General features: G+C 38.0%; 1 protein-coding gene across 2 annotated transcripts in view; it reads left to right on the top strand.

Annotated features, from left to right (window-relative positions):
* Nucleotides 1-19109, top strand: part of NUBPL (nucleotide binding protein like) — a 210199-nt gene that overhangs the window by 41468 nt on the left and 149622 nt on the right. For both annotated transcript variants that reach the window (XM_040969171.1, XM_040969170.1), the window contains exon 4: nt 18114-18204. In XM_040969171.1, the coding sequence (XP_040825105.1) occupies nt 18114-18204 (91 nt within the window). The remainder of the gene's footprint in view (nt 1-18113; nt 18205-19109) is intronic.

Below are 19109 nucleotides of genomic sequence, written 5' to 3'. Positions count from 1 at the left end.
CATCCGTCAGCAACTCCTTTTGAGTTTCCCTTGGGGGTGGCAAGGACCCATGCACTTTGGCGATCACCGCTGCCTCCCAGAGTTTACATTGGCAGGAAGCTAATTTGGGAGTGGAGCTGGGATCTGAACTGAGGCACTCTGATGCAGGACTCCCAAGAGGTCTCTTAAGTGCTGTGCCTAACACTCATCCCCAGTGTTTCTTTTTGATCTGAATACGTCTTCATTTATTTATTAAGGAGATGCCTGTTTTACACATAAGGAAGCTGAGGCTTAGTGAAGTTAACAACCCTTAATCACCTATTAAGTGATAGAAATACTGATATCCTTCTTTGCATAATCCTGTTTTTAATCTGTTAGTTTAAAAACTAAAAAATACTAATCATTTATGTGATTCTTGTCACATTCAGGTAATGCTGATTTTCATTTATCAAAAAACATTTTTATTACCTAGTAATAAAATTAATAAATGTTTTGAACCTTGAGTGATGTGTTTAAGGTTTTTTTTTTTTAAAAATATTTGTTTTATTTATTTGAAAGGTAAAGTGGTAGATGTAGAGAGAGGGAGATTGCTCATCTGCTGGTTTAGTCCTCACATGCTCTCAATGACTAGAGTTGGGCCAGACTTTGAAGCCAGTAATCAGGAAATCCCTCTAGATCTCCCACATGGTGGCCACGGCTTCATGGCTGGGACTGGCTTCTGCTACTTTCCCAGGCATATTAGCAGGCAACTGAGTCAGAAGTGGAGCTACTGGGGCTTGAACTAGTTCTCTCATATGGGATACTGGTGTTTTCAGGCAGCAGTTTAAACTGATGTGCCACAGTGCTGGTCCCTAGGTGTTTTAAAATAAATTTATTTTGATCCTTAATTTAAAATATTGTGTCAGTGTTCAGCTAACAAAGCTACTTTTAAAACCTTACTTATTTGAAAGAATTACACAGAGAGAGCAAGAGACTAACAGAGAAAGAGCTGTTTTATCTGCTGATTCACTCTCCGCAGGGCTGGGCCAGGCAGGCCAAAATCGGAAGTCTGAAGCTTCTTCTTGATTTCTCATGTGTGTGCAGAGGTCCAAGCACTTGGGCTATCTCCTACTGCCTTCCCAGGTAAATTAGCAAGGAACTAGATTGAAAGTGTAACAGCTATGTCTTGAACCGTCACTTATATGTGATGCCAGCATTGCAGGAGCTAGTTTACTTGCTGCATCACAAAACTACTCCAATGAAGATATTTAAAATATACTTGGTATTTCGATAAATAGCAATTCAGTTGAAATGAACTATATAGGTATCTTACCTAGGCTTGGGTTATATTTTTATGCCTTTATTTTATAGATAGTATTCATTGTTGATTGGAATAAAATGTGGCTGTTTGAATAATCGAACGTGCAGTTTATTCAGAGTCAAGATGAGGGCTTAAACCCTGGAGAGAAGTCTCAGAATAATTAGAATGGCTGTTCCAAATCCTTCAGTAAGAAGACAACTTTTTAAAATTTTTTACAGAAATGATATATGCAGGGAGTTGGTTATGTATCAAAGTGATGTTAATATTGCTTCTAGTTATGCTTTACATAGTGTATGTGGTTATGGTTTTAAAAATATATATACTATCTGCAATGCTGTCTGTATGGGAAAAGACATGCACTAAAATCTTTAAGTACTTTCCTAAAGATTGCCTGAGATGTAAGGAACCTGCTTCTATCCTTTATTATCTACTTTAAGCTTCTCTGATCTGCTTTTAGCTAATGAATTAATTAATGAGAAAGAACCCTACTATCTGATAGTTTATTCTCCAAATATCCACAACAACCAAGAGTAGGCCAGGCTAAAGCTGACAGTCAGGAACCTAATCCAGGTCTCTCCTGGGTTCCAGGACCCACTTCCTTGAGTCATCAGCTGCTACTTCCCAGGGTACACAGTAACAGGAAGCTGGAATTGGGGTGCTTAGAATTGGGACTTGAACCCAGGCACTTGGAAATGGGATGTGGATGTCTTAACCACTAGGCCAAGTGCCCCCTACCCCCTCCCTCTGCCATGTTAAGCTTTAAGCAGGATTTTTTTAGTTCTGGTTTGAAGGCGCCTGAAGTCTTACTGGTATAATAGAATATCCAGCTATGTGGCCTTTTTATAGCACAAAAATCAAAATTCTGATTCAGGGCTTCTGCAGCTTTCATATGAGGAAAAACCACAGTATAGACTGTCTTTAGTTTCACTCATGATGGCACCTTGAGGATTTTTATAGTTTTTTGACACTTACTTTTAATTTTACATATTTGAATAATTATTTGAATATAGTAAATTGTCTATTATATTTGTGATCTTCATGCTGTTATCTAGATGACCTGAATCTTAAAGTTTCATATATTTTATTAAGAATATAAGTAATTATATTTGCCAATTGAAAACCATTAATGTATATTAATAGTACTAGTTGATTTGGGACATGTGACTACCTCTGTAGTATCTTAAAAAAACATTGTTTTCCTTTATTTAATTAAAAGGGATAGAGTGAGAGAGAGACACAGAGAGAGAGACAGAGAGAGAGAGAGAAAGAGCATTCATCTGCTGGTTTATTCCCTGTAAGCCCACAGCAGCTGGTGGTGAGCTAGGTTGGAGGCAAGGCCTGGGAGTTCAGTCTGCATCTACCCTGTGGATGGCATAGACCTAGCCCTAACTCCCGAGCTCCTACCTATTGCTCAGTACTAATAGGAAGCTGGAATTGGGAGTTGAACTGAGGCACTTTGATAAGGGATGTGGGTGTCCCAAGTGATGAGTTAACCACTTCATCAAATTCTTGTCCTTACAGTGACTTTTAAAACATATATTTTTATTCTTTTTCATTATAAAACATGCTGATAGACTTTTGGCACAAATGCCTGCAGTAGATGGGCTGGGGTCAAAGCCAGGAGCCAAGGAACTCAGTCTGGGTCTACCAAATGAATGACAGAAACCTCATTATTGGTGCTGTCAGTGCTGCTTCCCAGAGTGTGTGTTGGGTAGGAAGCTGGGAACTTGAGCTGGAAATTCAACCTAGTTCCTTTAAAATTCCTTTAAAAGATTTAATTAATTTATTTGAAAGGCAGAGTAATAATGATTGGGTGGAGACAGAAAGAGATCTTACAATCTTACTCATCTTCCTATGAGTGGCAGAGGTCTAAGCACTTGGACCATTTTCCATTGCTTTCCCAGGCACATTAATGGGGAGCTGGATTGGAAGTGGAGCAGCTAGGACTTGAACTGGTCTGATATGGGATGCCCGCACTGTTTAACCCACTGAACCACTCAGCTGGTGCTGAATCCAGTTACTTTTATATGGGGAACTGACTGCTTAGCCACTTGGCAAACTCTTGCTCCTATGGTGTCTTGGTAAGAAATATTGAAGGCACTGAATTAGCAATTTAACATCAAATATTAAAAGGGAAGATAATTTTTTTCTTGTAGTTGTGAAAATGTCACACTGCAACCTAAAGCTAATTTTCTGTTAGGATATTTTCCTTACCTTTTCTTCTCCACAAGCACACAGATACAGCCACCACACTCAGTAGAAAAATATAAGCTATTGTACTAAGAATTTTTCAGATAGATTAAAAAAAAAAAACTCCACCTGTTTCTTTCCTTGTATTTACTCTATGATTTTAGGTGGTAGGCATTAGCACAACACGCTTTGAGATGGGCAATTAGAAGTAATAGCAGTTTAATTTTGAAAAGTTCTAAATACGTTATTGTAAGATTTTTTTCCTTTTCAGTAATTCTTTGCCCCACTTTTTTAAAAAAGATTTTATTCTTATTATTTTTTTACTGGAAAGGCAGATATACAGAGAGGAGAGACAGAGAGGAAGATCTTCCGTCCGATGATTCACTCCCCAAGTGAGCGCAACGGCTGATGCTATGCTGATCCGAAGCCAGGAGCCTCTTCCGGGTCTCCCACGCGGGTGCCAGGGTCCCAAGGCTTTGGCCCGTCCTTAACTGCTTTCCCAGGCCACAGGCAGGGAGCTGGAAGGGAAGCGGGGCTGCCAGGATAGGACCGGTGCCCATATGGGATCCCGGGCGTGCAAGGCAAGGACCTTAACCACTTGCGCCACTGCGCTGGGCCCCCTTGCCCCACTTTTAATTTTCTTTTGGTAAAGTGAGGGTTGCCACCAATGATTGATTTTCTCACTTTTTTCAAGGAATTTGCTTATGAATTAGAAAGACACCAGTTGTGATAATTTTATATCTAGTATATTATTCTTTAGATTTTTCCTTATATAGCCTATGAGTGACAAAATTGTTACACATATTTTGAATTTCATTATCTGATTCTGTCTAGTAAGAATTTATATCAGAGCAGGTGTTTAGCTTGGCAGTTAAGATGCCCGAGTTCCACACAGAAGTGCCTTTATTGGATTCCAATATCCTGCTTCTCATTATGGTTTCCACCATGCCGACCCTGGGAGACTGTGGTGATAGCTCAAATAATTGGATTTTTTCCCGAGTGGAAGATCTGGCTTGCTGCCGTCTTCTGGCTTAAACCCTCACCTAGACTCATGGGAATCTCCCTCTCTTCCTCTCTCCCTCTCTCCCTCTCTCTCCCTCTCTCCCTCTCTCTCTCCCTCCCTCCCTCTCTTCCTCTCTCCCTCTCTCCCTCTCTCTCCCTCTCTCCCTCTCTCCCTCTCTCTCCCTCTCTCCCTCTCTCTCCCTCTCTCCCTCTCTCCCTCTCCCGGCCTCTCAAGTAGATAGAAAATCTTACAGCTTCTCCAGGTTCTTTTCAGAGAATAGCTTATCTTTCAAACCAATTTCTTCTTTCCAACCTTGACTGTTAGCATTGCTCTCACTTTTCCTCCCTCAGTAATTTATTTTCCTCTATTCTATGTCATTATTTTTTTTTGCAAAAAAGATTTATTTATATAGTTGAAAGGCAGAGTGACAGAGAGAGGTGGAAAGACAGAATGTTCCATCAGTTGGTTCGCTCTTGAGGTGGCTACAATGGTGGGGGCTGAGCCAGGAGCTTCTGGATGTCTCGCACATGGGTGCAGGTATTGCTGAACAACACCGCAAACTAGTTGTAAGCATTGCTGTACAACCCTAAAGATTGACCTCCCTGCCTGACACACAGCAATCCAGTCACAGACATCAGAGTACTGGAAGAAAAGTAGGTTTTTATTGCAAAGTGCTGAGCCAGGAGTCAGACAGCTATTCCTTAATTCCTGGGCACCCTGAGTAGTTAGGGGTAAAGGTTCTTATAGTTTGAAATTGGGATTGAGAGGTGCATGATCAACTCATGTCTAGGTTCCTGGCTGGTCAATGGAGCTTGTAACCTTGTGATTGGTTAGTGATGCTGTGCTCTTTAGAGAATTTATGATGACCAGGTGGGCACCAGTTGGTCTGGGGGTTACCTGAAGGTGGCAGTTGCATTCTGCCTAGACCTGGAAAATTCCCCCACAGAAGTCACTTCAGAACAACACTGGCCATTAATGTTCTTACATATTGGAGAAGCAGCTGTCTCCTTGAGTCCAGTGAATCTTGTAAGGCCAGCAGAATCATCCATTAAGTCTGTGAATTGCTGTAGAGGACTGGCAAGAGCACTTTGGCTTAAGGGGGACAGATGAGAATCTGGGTCCTGCTTTTATACTACAGGGGTTTGGTTTCATAGGGACCCAAACACTCAGGTCATCTTTCATTGCTTTTCCTAGGCTATTAATAGACAGCTTGGTTGAAAGTTGAGCAACCAGGGCACAATGGGATTCTGGTGTAGCAGATTGCAGCTTTACCTTCTATGTCACTGTGCCAGTCTGCTATTTTATGCACTTGATCAATCAGGAAAGCCCTGAGTTCTCGGCAGGGCTGTGTTGGAAGGGCACCAAGAGAAACAGAGCAGAGTACTTGGAGTTTGGACGTCAGAACCAGCTGTTTAGTTGCTGTGTTTTTGAGCTTGGAGGATAGATCAAGGGGTTGTGTGTCTGAATCCTGTGACTGCTTTTCCTTGGATAGCTGGTGTCAGGACTGTAAGTGCTGTTTTATGTATTGCAGTTTGGCTTAGGGACACATAATGAATTGATGTTGGTTTTTCAGTGCTGTGCTGCAGTGCTCTATCTGTTTTGGGAAAGGTTCTTGTTTAATTAGGTTTCTAGGTCCCCTGGCTTAGCTTCTGCCAACAAAGTGACCAATTGATATTACAAATAAGATGACTTATTTCTAGGGCTGTTTGGCTGTATGCATCTTTTTCTGTTTTGTAAACATTCCATTGTGATAAAATGCTTTAATTTTCTCTGCATTTGAAGTCTTTACTTATAAGACCATTAGGACATTTTTTTTAAAAAAAATAAATATCAAGGCTTTAAGGTTTTCTTTTCTTCATCTTAATCAAATGCATGTCTCCCTGTTACTTTCTGAATGAAAATGTAGAGCTTAAAGTAATTGTTGCTTGTTAAGGTGCTGTATATCCTGCTCTGGGAAGAATTTTTTTTCAAGTCCTTGAACTTCTATGCAGTGTTTTTTTTTTTTTTAAAATCCTATTGTAACTGATCTTCCTAGTGAACAGATTTTAAAAATTACTAACTTTTTGGATAGATTTTTATACCACATTGTAGTTTTAGTATTTAGAGATTTAGACAGTGTCCAATCATATGCTATGTGTGACATTTCAGTTAGCAACAGACAGGTTCCATATGTGTGTATGTGTGTAATATATATATTACACATTTACATTATATTTATTATATATATTTAATATATCACACACACATATATGTATATGTATATATGTATATGTGTATATATGTATTTGTATATATATTGCACGCAATATATATATATATATATATATCACTGAGGCTCCATAAGATTGTAATGGAGGGCCTGGTGCGGTGGCCTAGCGGCTAAAGTCTTCGCCTTGAACACACCAGGATCCCATATGGGCACCAGTTCCTGGCAGGCCTGCCTCCCATCCAGCTCCCTGCTTGTGGCCTGGGAAAGCAGTTGAGGACAGCCCAAAGCCTTGGGACCCTGCACCAACGTGGGAGACCCAGGGGAGGAAGTTCCTGGCTTCTGGCTTCAGATTGGTGCAGCACTGGCCATTGTGGTCACTTGGGGAGTGAACCATTGGATGGAAGATCTTCCTCTGTCTGTCTTCCTCTCTGTATGTATGACTTTGTAATAAAATAAATAAATCTTAAAATAAAGATTGTACAGGAGCAGAAATAGTCCTATTGTCTAGTAAAGTAGTAGCCATCCTAAAACTATAGCATAATGCAAGCTCACATGTTTGTGGTGATGCTGGTATAAACAAGCCTACTGCACTGCCGCTTGTATATATTTTTTAATTGCCTGTGGTTTTGGGGTCTTCTCTAAAATTCTTTCCCTATGCCCACGTCTTGTAGAGTGTTTCTGGTGTTTCGCTGTGGTAATTTGGTGCTGTCAGGTTATATGTTTAGGTTCTCAATCCATTTAGAATTGATTTTTGTGTAAGGTGGAAAGCTAAGGATGTTGTTTCTGACTTCTCGAGGCATATATCCAGTTTTCCCAGCACCATTTGTAAAAGAGACTGTCTTTTATCCCTGGGTTGATTTTGGTTTGTTTGTCAAAAATTAGTTGGTTATAGATGTGTGGGTTCACTTTCTGGATGTCTGTTCTGCTTCACTGATCTTCGGGTCTGTTTTTGTGTGAGTACCAGGCTGTATGGATTACCACTGCTCTGTAGTACATCCTGAAGTCTGGTATTGTGATGCCTCTAGCTTTGTTTCTATTGTTAAAGATTGCCTTATGTATTCAAGGCTTCTTGGCTTTCCATATGAATTTTAGCATCATTTCTTTTCTAGTTGTGAGAAGAATGTAATTGTCATTTTGATTGGAATCACATTGAACCTGTACATTACATTCAGCAATATGGGCATTTTGATGATGTTGATTCTAGCAATCCAAGAACATGGAAGATTTTTCCATGAGTTGGTGTCTTTTTCTATTTCTTTAGTGTTTCTTAGTTTTTTATCACAGAGATCCCTTATGTCCTCAAGTTTATTTCAAAGTATTTGAATTGTTTTTGCTGGTATGGTGCATGGGACTGATCTTGCAAGTTCCTTTTCAGCTATGGAATTGTGTATACCAAGGTGATTGATTTTTGTGTATTGATTTGTATCCTGTGACCTTGCCAAACCCTAATGAGTTTCAGTAGTCTCTTAGGTGTGCCTTTTGGTTCCTCTGTATAGTGAATCATGCCATCTACAAACTGGCATAATTTGACTTCCTGCTTTCCAATTTGTATTGCTTTGATTTCTTTTTCTTGTTGAATAGCTCTGGCTAGTAATTCTGGTACTGTGCTGAATAGTAGTGGTGAGAGTGGGCATCCTTGTCTGGTTCTATATCTTAGTGAAAATGTTTCCAGTTTTTCCCCATTTAATATGATGCTGGCATTGGGTTTTTTCATATATTGCCTTGATTGTGTTGAGGAATGATTCTTCTTTGCCTAATTTGCTTAAGGTTTTTACCATGAAGGGATGTTATATTTTACTTTCTCTTCAGCTATTGAGATACGCATGTGGTTTTTATTCTTCAGTTTGCTTAGTGGTGTATCATGTTTGTTGACTTGTGTATGTGTTGAACCATTCCTGCATACTAAGAATGAATTCCATCTAGTCTGGGGAATGATCTTTCTGATGTGTTGTTGGATTTGATTAGAATTTTGTTGGGGATTTTCATGTCTACTTTCATCAGAGATATTGATCTATAATTTTCTTTCTCTGCTGTATCTTTTTCTGATTTAGTAATTAAGGCAATGTTGGCCTCATAGAAGGAATCTGGCTCCCTTCCTATTTTTTGAATACTTTGTAAGGTTGGAATTCGTTTTTGAGATGTTTTATGGAACTCAACAGTGAAGCCCTCTGGTCCTGGGCTTTTCTTTATTGGAAGAGGATATATTACTGATTCAATTTCTGTGCTAGTTATTGGCCTGTTTAAGTCTTCAATGTCCCTGTAATTCAGTTTTGATAAATTGTGTGTGTCCAGAAATTATCCATTCTGATTTTTCAACTTATTGGTCTGTAGTTATTTGTGGCAGTTCCTAATGATTCTTTGTATATGCATAGTGGTATCCATTGTTATATTTTCTTTTTATTGATTTGGGTCTTCTCCCTCTTTTTGCGGGGGTTAGTTGGGCCAGTAGCACATCACTGGTGTTAAATTTTTCAAAGAACAAACTCTTCAATTCATTGATCTTATGTATCATTTTCTGGTTTCAATATTATTTCTTTTCTAAGTTTAATTATTTTATACCTCCTGCTTATTGTTTGTTGGATTAGCTATTGTTTTTGTAGCTCCTTCAGATACATTGATAACTTGTTTATTTGATGCCTTTTAATTTTCTTGATTTAGGCACTAATTGCAATGAACTTCCCTCTTAACACTGCTTTTACTGTATCCCATAAATTTTTATTATGTTGTATCTTCATTTCCAGGAATTAAAAAATTTTTCATTTTGATTTTTCCTGTGATCTACTTTTGGTTCAGAAGCATGTTGTTCAGCCTACATGTATTTACTGGAGTTTCCTGACTGGCTAGTTTCCAGCTTCATTCCTTGGTTGTCTGAAAAGACACATAGTATGATTTCAAATCTTTTGAATTTGTTGAGACTTGTTTTTTGGGCTATCATGTGGCCTATCCTGGAGCCGTTTCCATGCATGGGTGAAAAGAATGTATGTTCTGGGTCTGTAGGATGAAATGTTCTGTAGATATTGGTGAAGTCTGTATGATCCATGGTAATATGCTTGGCTATATTGTTTTTTTGTTGAATTTCTGTCTGGTTCATCTGCCTTTTAATGATGGTGCAGTGTTGAGATCCCTCACCATTGTTGTATGTCTGTTTCCCTTTAGGTCTGTTAACAATTGTTTTACATAACTGGGTGTTCTGGCACTGGGTGCTTATACATTTACTGTAGTCATTTCTTCTTGTTCAATGGATTGCTTGATCATTATGTCATGCCTTTATTCATATTTTTAAAAATGAATTTATGTTCTTGTCTGTTTTGTCTGAAATTAGAATGGCTACACTAGCTCATTTTTCCTTGCCTTTGGCATAGCATGTTTTTTTCTCATTCTTTCACTTACAGTCGCTGTGTTTCTTCATTGGTGAGATGTGTTTGTTATAGACAGCAGATAGGTGAATCTTATTTTTTGATCCACTCTACTAATCTATGTTTTTTGATTGAAGACTTAAGGTTATTTATGTTCAAGGTTGTTATTGAAAGATGGTGACTTGGTCCTATAGTTTTAACCTAGGTTTTTTTCTTTGTTTAGTTTAGGGTGTGTGTGTGCGCGTGTGCTGCTTTACTTTGATGTTCTCCATTTCTGTCTTCTTTGATTATAATGAGTGTTATTCTCATTTTCTGTGTGTAACACATCTTTAAGCATATTTGTAGGGCTAGTTAGGTACAGGCGATTTTTTACATATTCTGTTTTTTTTTTTTCCAAGTTCTTCACTCCATCTTCACAAAGGAATGAAAGCTTTGGTGGGTATAGTGTTCTGGATTGACAGTTTTTTTCTTTTAGAATCTGGATTATGCCTCTTTATAAACCTGCCTGTTTTATAAAAGTACCAGAATAGTACATACAGTTGTGTAGAGTATATAACACTTGATAATTAAATGACTTACTGGCTTACATATTTACTGTAATATACTTACTGTTATTTTAGAACACACCCGTCTTAAAAATGTTTATTATAAAGAATGTGCTTTGTTAACATTGGCTGCAGCGTCATATATTGTGGGAACTTCATCTCATGATTTTACCATCTATGTTGTACTTGATCTGGTTTTGTTTATCATGACTCTAGCAGCAAAAATCTTTGCCCATTATCTGCACATAGTTTAGGTAAGTAGTAGGTTTTACTGCCTAGGCTTTTATAAATATTGTCTGTGAGGTTTGCATAATGGCCAAATTATCCATTCCCATTGCTAAGTGATGCATGACTAAACTTAATCACATGTTTTACTTTTTAACAATATTTATTTATTTGAAAGGGAAAGTGGAAGAAGAGATGGAGATAAAGAAAGGAGAGAGGGAGATAAAGAAAGAGGCTTTTCCATTTGCTGTTTCCCAACAGCTACTCATAAAAGCTAGGGCTGGGGCTAGGAGCCTGGAGTGAGGGACTCCGTCTGAATTTAACAGGTTAGTGGCAGGAACTCAAAGCTGGAACCATCACCTGCTGTTTCTGAGGGTGTGAGTAAGCAGGAAGCTAGAATTGAGAGTGACCTGGTCCTTGAACTAGAGTATAATGATACGGGATATGGACATCTCAAAAGCATCCTATCCATTGCACCAAATGTCCATCCTCTATCATATATTTTTTTTTTATAGCAGCCTACTATAGTTGTTGTTTGCCGTGGATTTTTTTTTCATAAAGTTCCCTTTTCTTGAGTTATAAGATAAATTAAGATGGGTTTAGCTTTTCTCAGAAAATTGCTTATAAATAGACTGCAAAGGAATTTACATCCTCTTCAAGTAAATTTTTTAGTTTGTCTATTTGATATAATTCTGAGCCTTATAATTTAAAATGTTAGTATAGAAGTTAGCAAAGGGAATTTTATGAAATCATGGAATATTGCATCTAAGAGGGAATTTTGGGATTATATAATAACCAATTTTCATAGAAGAATAGATATATTAATTCATTTATAAGTTCATTCATTCATTTACTGATTTATTTGACAAATATTTATTTAATTTTTACTGTTATATATGTTTGGGGATATCCATGCTCTTATAGACTCATAGTTACTAGACAATGCATATCATAAATTAAATTAAAAGTGTTACAGCATTACTTGAATGCACTGGAATGGAGAGAGAAAATTCTTGTAGATTTGCAATTTACAACAGAGAAAATAACATTGAGAAATAACATTGAGAAATAACATTGGAGCAGGGGCTTGAAGGAGGTGAGAAAGTAGACCATGTGACCATCTCAGGGAGGAGCATGTCAGGGAGAAGGAGCAGCCACTGCAGAGGCTGGTAAGTGAGAACATGCCTCAGTTACCATTCGAGGAATAGCAAGAAAGCTGATGTGGCTTCTGCAAGAGGTGGAGGGGAGCAATAGGTTGAAAAATTAATACAACGGGGAGGCAGAAGGTGGCTAGAGATCAGGATAGCTTATGTAAGGTCTAGTACATAGTTGCAAAAGCTGTAGCTTTGACACGAATGAAATGGGATTGATGTGCGTGAAAGGTTTAAGTGGAAGAATAACACAATCTGGGCGATATTTTAGGTTAGTCCTTCAGGCTGCCCTGTTGAGAAGATATGCTGGAATAGGATAGCAAATTAAAATACAGAATATCCATCTAAATTGAAATTTCAAATAAATAACATTTTATATACATATTTTCTGTTCCGTGCCTTTAAAAATATTTTTAAAAATAACCTCTTGATATTACAGTTAATTGCTGTGGTTTTCTTCTTGCTATCATTCTACTTGTCCTAGGACTTGGGGCCTTAGAGCAAATTTTCCCCTCCTTCTTTCCTGGGCAATATGTGCTTCTGTTTTTCATGTTGTGGTTATCTTTTACCTTGAAGTGTTATATAGGCAGTTTCTTGGAATCTAGCCTAACCCTAGTGAATCAGAATTTTTGGAGTAAAATAAGGAATTTCCATGACTGCTGAGTCTTCTAGTTTCTGGGTATACAGTAGTGAACAAGACATAGAAAACCTTTACCCCCATGAAATTGACATTCTGATGGGAGAGACACAATAAATAAATAAGTGTATGAATAATAAATAAATAAATAAATAGGTGTATAGTATGTTGAATAATGATGTAGATATTAAAGAATTCAAGAAGGAGAAGCAGAAGGTGGAATGGGAAATGTGTAGTGTAGTGATGAGCAGGTTGTATTAGACAGGGTGACCTTTTTTGCATGATTATGTTTGCGTTAAGCCTTAAATGGTGAAGGAGAGACCGTGAATAAATGGGAAGTTGGTGTGATCATGACAGGATTTAAAGTCATGGCAGGTGGTAGAAATGTAAAGTACGTGATGTGTGTGTTGAAGAAAATACCAAGGGGACAGTGTGTCTGGCATGAATTGAAAAGAGGGAAAACGGGAGAAAAGATGTAGATGAGAGGCTGGTGATTGTTAATGGTGTATTGTAGAGACTTGGATCCTAGCCTAGCTTTGGCATTCTCTTTGGGCCTCACTTTCTCTGTCCATGAAATGGGAGCAGAAGACGAGGGTAATCTTCCAGGTTTCTTTCTGCTGTAAGGCAGTATTCAATTTGAAATCTAGTGTTTCTCCACGTGTATCTTTTTAGCTCTTTTGAAAGCAATTACTTCATCTTTTGGGATCTTGCTGTACTTTTTCTCAACTCCTCTCTGGTGTGCTCCAGCCAACCAGAACTTTCCCTTCTTTTCCCGTTGTGCTATCCTGGTCATCTTTTTTTTTTTTTTTTTTTTTTTCTTGACTGAACTTGAAGATTTAGGCAGTCCTTAGATAGACAGTAGAAAACTGTTCTCTTGTCAGCTTGTTCAACTATTATTTATTTTGTCATTCAGATTCATATTTAATTCCAGGTAACAGAATTAGGAAACAGGTATTTTTCTCTACTAAGAGGTTGGAATTCTTATAAATGGCAGTTTTACATAAAGTTTGGGAAAAAGTGAATGATAGAGAATACTTCAGTCAACTCTATATTGAACAAATACCCAATTGCCAGGCTAACATTAAATTGAGTATAATGTGCTGGAGATTGTGGGAGTCTTAACTGGCTGGGGCTCTGGAAAACATGAACTTTGGACAGACCTTAAGAGATCATGCAGAAGTAATTAGGTTGGAGCATTCTGTTGCTGTTTTGATGGATTCTGTTAGCAGACCACTTGGATAAAGGTAGCATATCATGAAGCCTTCCAGTATTCTTTAGCATAAACTCTGTTGGTGCCTTTGAAATCACACACAGAGAGGACATGTAGGCTCTCAAGTTGCAGCTTTCCAGCAGTAGTAATGAAACAGTATAATCTGAATTGTTTTGTCACCTTTTACAGCTTTCGCAGGTTGTTATGAAGAAACAAACCCCCCCAAAAAATGGTGTCTTAGGGGTTTGATCTTATTTTATGTTATCTGCTAGGTTTGAATACTGCAGGAGAGTCAGAAAAGATTATGTTATGTTGCTGCATATGTTCATTAAATCTATGGTGATTTTAAAGATGACAATCGAAATTTGTAATTGTGTACAGTTACTTTTGCTAATTACCATTTTCTTGTGTCTGATATGTATTTATAATACTTTTTTTTTTGGTGTTTTTTGTCTTGTTTTTTAGGCCAGCTAAAATTAAAGATAAAATCCTGGTTGATGCTTTCTTGACTCAATATAATTATTTTAGGAGTACTTAAGTGGAAAGAGTTTATAAAATTCAACTATTTAAATACCCAGCTGCTTGTGTTTATTTATAGCCTGTATCTGGCTCATTTATTTTCCTAAAATAGAAAACTTTCTGGAAGTTTAAATTGAAAGATTTCCTATATATTTAAAATAGAAATAATGGATTAAGTTATGAAATTTAATTGGCATCTTTGAACATGACTGAATTCTATCCTTGAAAATCTAAACTTATTTTTATAGCAACAGTAATAGTATTGGTAAAGTAGTTATACTAATTTATCCAAGTACAAGAGGCTTTCATTAATATAGGCCTTAGTATTTCTGTTGATGGACACAGATTTTATTAATGACATATAAAATACAAATAAGACATAGTCTGAAAAGTATTTTCTTTATTACTTAAAAAAATTATCCTATTAAAGAGGAACAGCTAAATCTTTACTGAGATTGCTACCGTGACAGGGAAAGAGAAGATTCTCTCTTACGTACTGTTGGCTTTACCGAGATGACTTAGTTGGGTGATTGAGTATCTTGATCATAAAAAGTAATGGATGTCAAGAAGCTTTGACTTATGAAGTACTACCAATTTTTGTAAACTTTTATTGGAATACAGCCAAGCGAATTAATTCGCATATTATTATTGACCTTTTTGGTTATAATGTTGATGTTGAGTAGTTTTCATAGAGATTATATGAATATAAGGCCTAAAATATTTATTGTTAATCATTAATTAAGAAGCTTAGATTAGTGTCTCACACCCAGAGGAATTCAAGCAATAAAGATATAATCAGAAAAAGTCTGGGTGTCCAGGGCTCAGGCTGGCAAAATTAGGATTATGGATCTATGTTTTAGCTGTTTATGATTTGGCTGTAGTGCTGGCTCTAGAGGCCTGGTGTACTCCAGGTTCTTTCTTCCTTTGGCCCAGGCTCCTTTTCTGCTTCCTTCACTTTCCTTCCTCTGCTTCCTGTTGGCTGTGTGTGTTCATTGAGGTCTAAATTTAGGCAGCCCAGTAACTACTCCTAATGAGAATATAAGAGAGCCTAATTATGTAGATTATGCTGGCTTTCCTGGTGCATTAGCAGGGAGCTTGGAGTGGAAGCAGAGAAGTAGGACTCTGCTGGTGTACAGATGTGGGATGCTGGCACTGTAGGCAGCATCTAACCCTTACTCTGTCCTACAACACTGACTCTACTAGCAGTGTTATATTAGCTGTAACATTTGTTATGTTTTTGTTTTATGAAAGCGTAAAATAAAAAAGGTAAGTTTCAAAAAATATTTATTTTATTTTTATTGATTGGAAGAGATACAGAGAGAGAGAGAGAGAGTCAGACAGACAGAGAAGACAGAGAGAGAAACTACAATCCGCTGATCTACTCCCCAGATGGCCACATTGGCTGGAGCTGGGCCAATCTGAAGTCAAGAGGCAGGAGCTTTTTCCTGGTCTCCCATATGAATGCAGAATTCCAAGAACTTGAGTCATCCTCCATTGCTTTCCAAGGCCATTCTCAGGGACTGGGTCAGAGGTGCAGCAGTTGGGACATACTGGCACCCATGTTGGGTACCTTGGTACCAGCTCCAATGCTGCCTTATTTACCATGAAGGTATTATTAGATCAATTAGAAACTTAGGACCTAACCCATTCCAGTTATTGTAAAATTAACAGTGATGCAAGTAAAAGATTAAGGAAGAAGAATTTTAAGTATTTTTCATTTTAAAGATTTATTTTTATTATTTTTTTTATTGGAAAGGCGGATATACAGAGAGGAGAGACAGAGAGGAAGATCTTCCGTCCCATGATTCACTCCCCAAGTGAGCACAACGGGCCGATACTATGCCAATCCGAAGCCAGGAGCCTCTTCCGGGTCTCCCACACGGGTGCAGGTTCCCAAAGCTTTGGGTCGTCCTCGACTGCTTTCCCAGGCCACAGGCAGGGAGCTGGAAGGGAAGTGGGGCTGCCGGGATTAGAACCGGCACCCATATGGGATCGCGGGCGTGCAAGGCGAGGACGTTTAACCACTTGTGCCACCGCGCCGGGCCCAGTATTTTTCATTTTAATTGGTATTTATTATTTGTAGTAGTTTTTAGTTCTTACAAAAATGTGTAAAATTCTAGGATGATACAGCATCTAAGCTAGATCCTTAGTTAATAGAATTAGCAATTAGGCACATCTTTAGAGTTTCGAAATCGTGCTAATCTTAGTAAATTGAATCCTGTTTTGGTTAAATTACATTTTCTTGTTTGTGGTTTAAATAAGGTTTAAATAGATCTGAATTTCTCATTGAATGTATTTTAAAGCTCATACCTAAATGCATTAAACTGCAATTTATCTACCTCTACTATATTAAAAACTAAAATATTCTTCCTATTTTCTCATTGTTGTGGTTGGCTGCCATTTTGATACGTGCAGATATCAGTCCCTTCTTTTTCCCTCTCAGAGTTCTGAGTCACACAGAGGTATTAAGTGCTTTTCTTGGAACTGCAGTTTGAGTCAGTATAAAGTTAACTGTTGAATTTATTTTATAAGTTTATAGGAACCAGACAACAAAGTTTAAGAGGTGTGTGTATATATTCCGAAAACAGATGGATGCCATGGAAGATGAGGGAGTGTTTTAGGTTTTAAGAAAATATTGTTGAGTGGTTAAGAGTTTTATCTTGCCAGGATATGGGAAGAGGGAGGAGAGTCTTGTTTGGGGTAAAGTGAGACTCTGAGACATACAGTTAGTATCAGCATTCTGTCCACTTGTAAATGAGAAAAAGCAGCACCAGAATGACTTCATCTATCAAGGGAGAGGAGAGCAGACAGAAAAATTTGGCCATGAATTCTGCTTTTCATTCTTGGCTAAGCTGCTAATTAGCTGGCAGCTAGTGGGGAGACCAGTCAGGATGTTCTGCCCTGCGGCAGCTGGCTAGGTCATAAAGAACACAGGTTTAGTTTCGTATGAATCCTTGAGAGGACTGTGGATGTTAAACTGTGACGTACGTGGAAGAGGCTGTCTGCCAGTGTCCTTGTTAGCATGCCTGCCTCTCTTATGCCGGATCCGCATGCTTGCTTGCTTATGATCTTGTTCCTGTGATCTTTTTTTTTTTTTTTTTTGACATCCATCTTCCTGAGATTTTGTTTGGTACTATAAATCATTATTTTAAACATTGTTTACATGTAATTTTTTCCTTAAAATCGTGTTCCGGTAAAAAGATATTAGCCTGATTAGGACTATGGGGAAGCATCCTATTCCATGATACAGCTGGTTGAGCCACCATCTTCAACACTGGCATCCCGTGCATGAGTTCTGACTGTTCCACCTCTAATACAGTGTGCTTGGGAGGGATAGCAGAAGATGGTCCAACATGTGTGGGCCCCTATATCCATGTGGGAGACCCTGGCTGTTTTCAATCTGGCTAAACATTGGTCATTGTGACCATTTGGAGATTGAACCAGTTGATGGTGAATCTCTCTCTCTCTCTTTCTCTCTCTCTAATTCTATCTTCAGATAAAATAAGTAAATCATGAAAACAGCAACAAAATGTATATGGGAAACCTGAACTACAATTTGTAAGCAGTATGGATGGAATTCCCTAATCAGTTATCTAGACAATATTAATAAATCCATAAAAATGTATTTATCCTAAACAGTGTATGCTTTTCATTGCTGTTGCCCTGAAAGCTTAGGTTGTGCCTTTGGTTTGTTTTGCAGATTTTTTGTACTCAGTATTCTGATAGGTTATTTTTCTTTGATATAGAGTGAAAATATGGTAAATTATGATACATTCTGTTTTCTTACAGTCAAAGGCAGTCGGCTTGTTAGATGTGGATGTGTATGGTCCTTCAATTCCAAAGATGATGAATCTGAAAGGAAACCCAGAGTTATCACAGCGTAAGTAAAGCAGAGCTGAATAGTACAGCTGTAATTGCATTTCTGTTGAGTACCTACTGAGTGTCCACTTTGTGCCAGATATTGTATAAGCTTTTCTCAGAAGTCGGGTAAGGCACCGGACCATTGGGGTTTGACTCTCAGCTCTGTAGCTTGTCTTTGACTGTGTGGTTTTGAATAAATTGTCTATCCTGTTCATCTATTGCCTCCTCTCCTTTAGCATGTATAAAAGAGTCACTGTTATTTATTGGGAGGGTTTATTGTGTGCATTTACCACAGTTCCTGGCACAGTGTAATAAAAAAATACTAGATCATCATCATTGTTTTAAATGTGTGGATACATAAGAATACTTGAATACAAAATGCAAGGATACTTCAAAAAATTCATAAAAAATGGAACCCAAAGATAATTTTATTCTGGTATAAAACATTTTGAAATTTGGGTGTAGATTTTTTTTTGTAATGAACATTTCCATGACTCCTTCATACAATATATTCGTGGTAGAAATAAATATTAATTTATTAAATCTATTAATTTAATTTAATTTATTAAATCTATTAATTAAATTATTGATTTATAAAATCTAAAGATATGTCTCGGTTTTGAAGTGTTTTTAAAAAATCTTCCAGTTGTTGCTTTCTCTCCCTTTCTCTTCCCTGTCATTGATAAAAAGTACTAAGATCTTCCATCCGATGGTTTACTCCCCAAGTGGCAGCAGCCAATCTGAAGCCAGGAGGCAGGAGCTTCCTCTGGGTCTTCCACGCAGGTGCAGAGTCCCAAAGCTTTGGGCTGCCCTTGGCTGCATTCCCCAGCCACAGGGAGGGAGCTGGATGGGAAGCAGGGCTGCCAAGATTAGAACCGGTGCCGGTATGGGATCCTGGTGTGTTCAAGGTGAGGACTTTAGCCG

Source organism: Ochotona curzoniae, unplaced genomic scaffold (assembly GCF_017591425.1).
Source record: "Ochotona curzoniae isolate NIBS_2020 unplaced genomic scaffold, NIBS_Ocur_1.0 scaffold_4701, whole genome shotgun sequence".
In the NCBI taxonomy this organism is placed as follows: Eukaryota; Metazoa; Chordata; class Mammalia; order Lagomorpha; family Ochotonidae; genus Ochotona; species Ochotona curzoniae.
The sequence above is the reverse complement of the archived record's forward strand: the minus strand, read 5'-3'. Positions and strand labels throughout refer to the sequence as shown.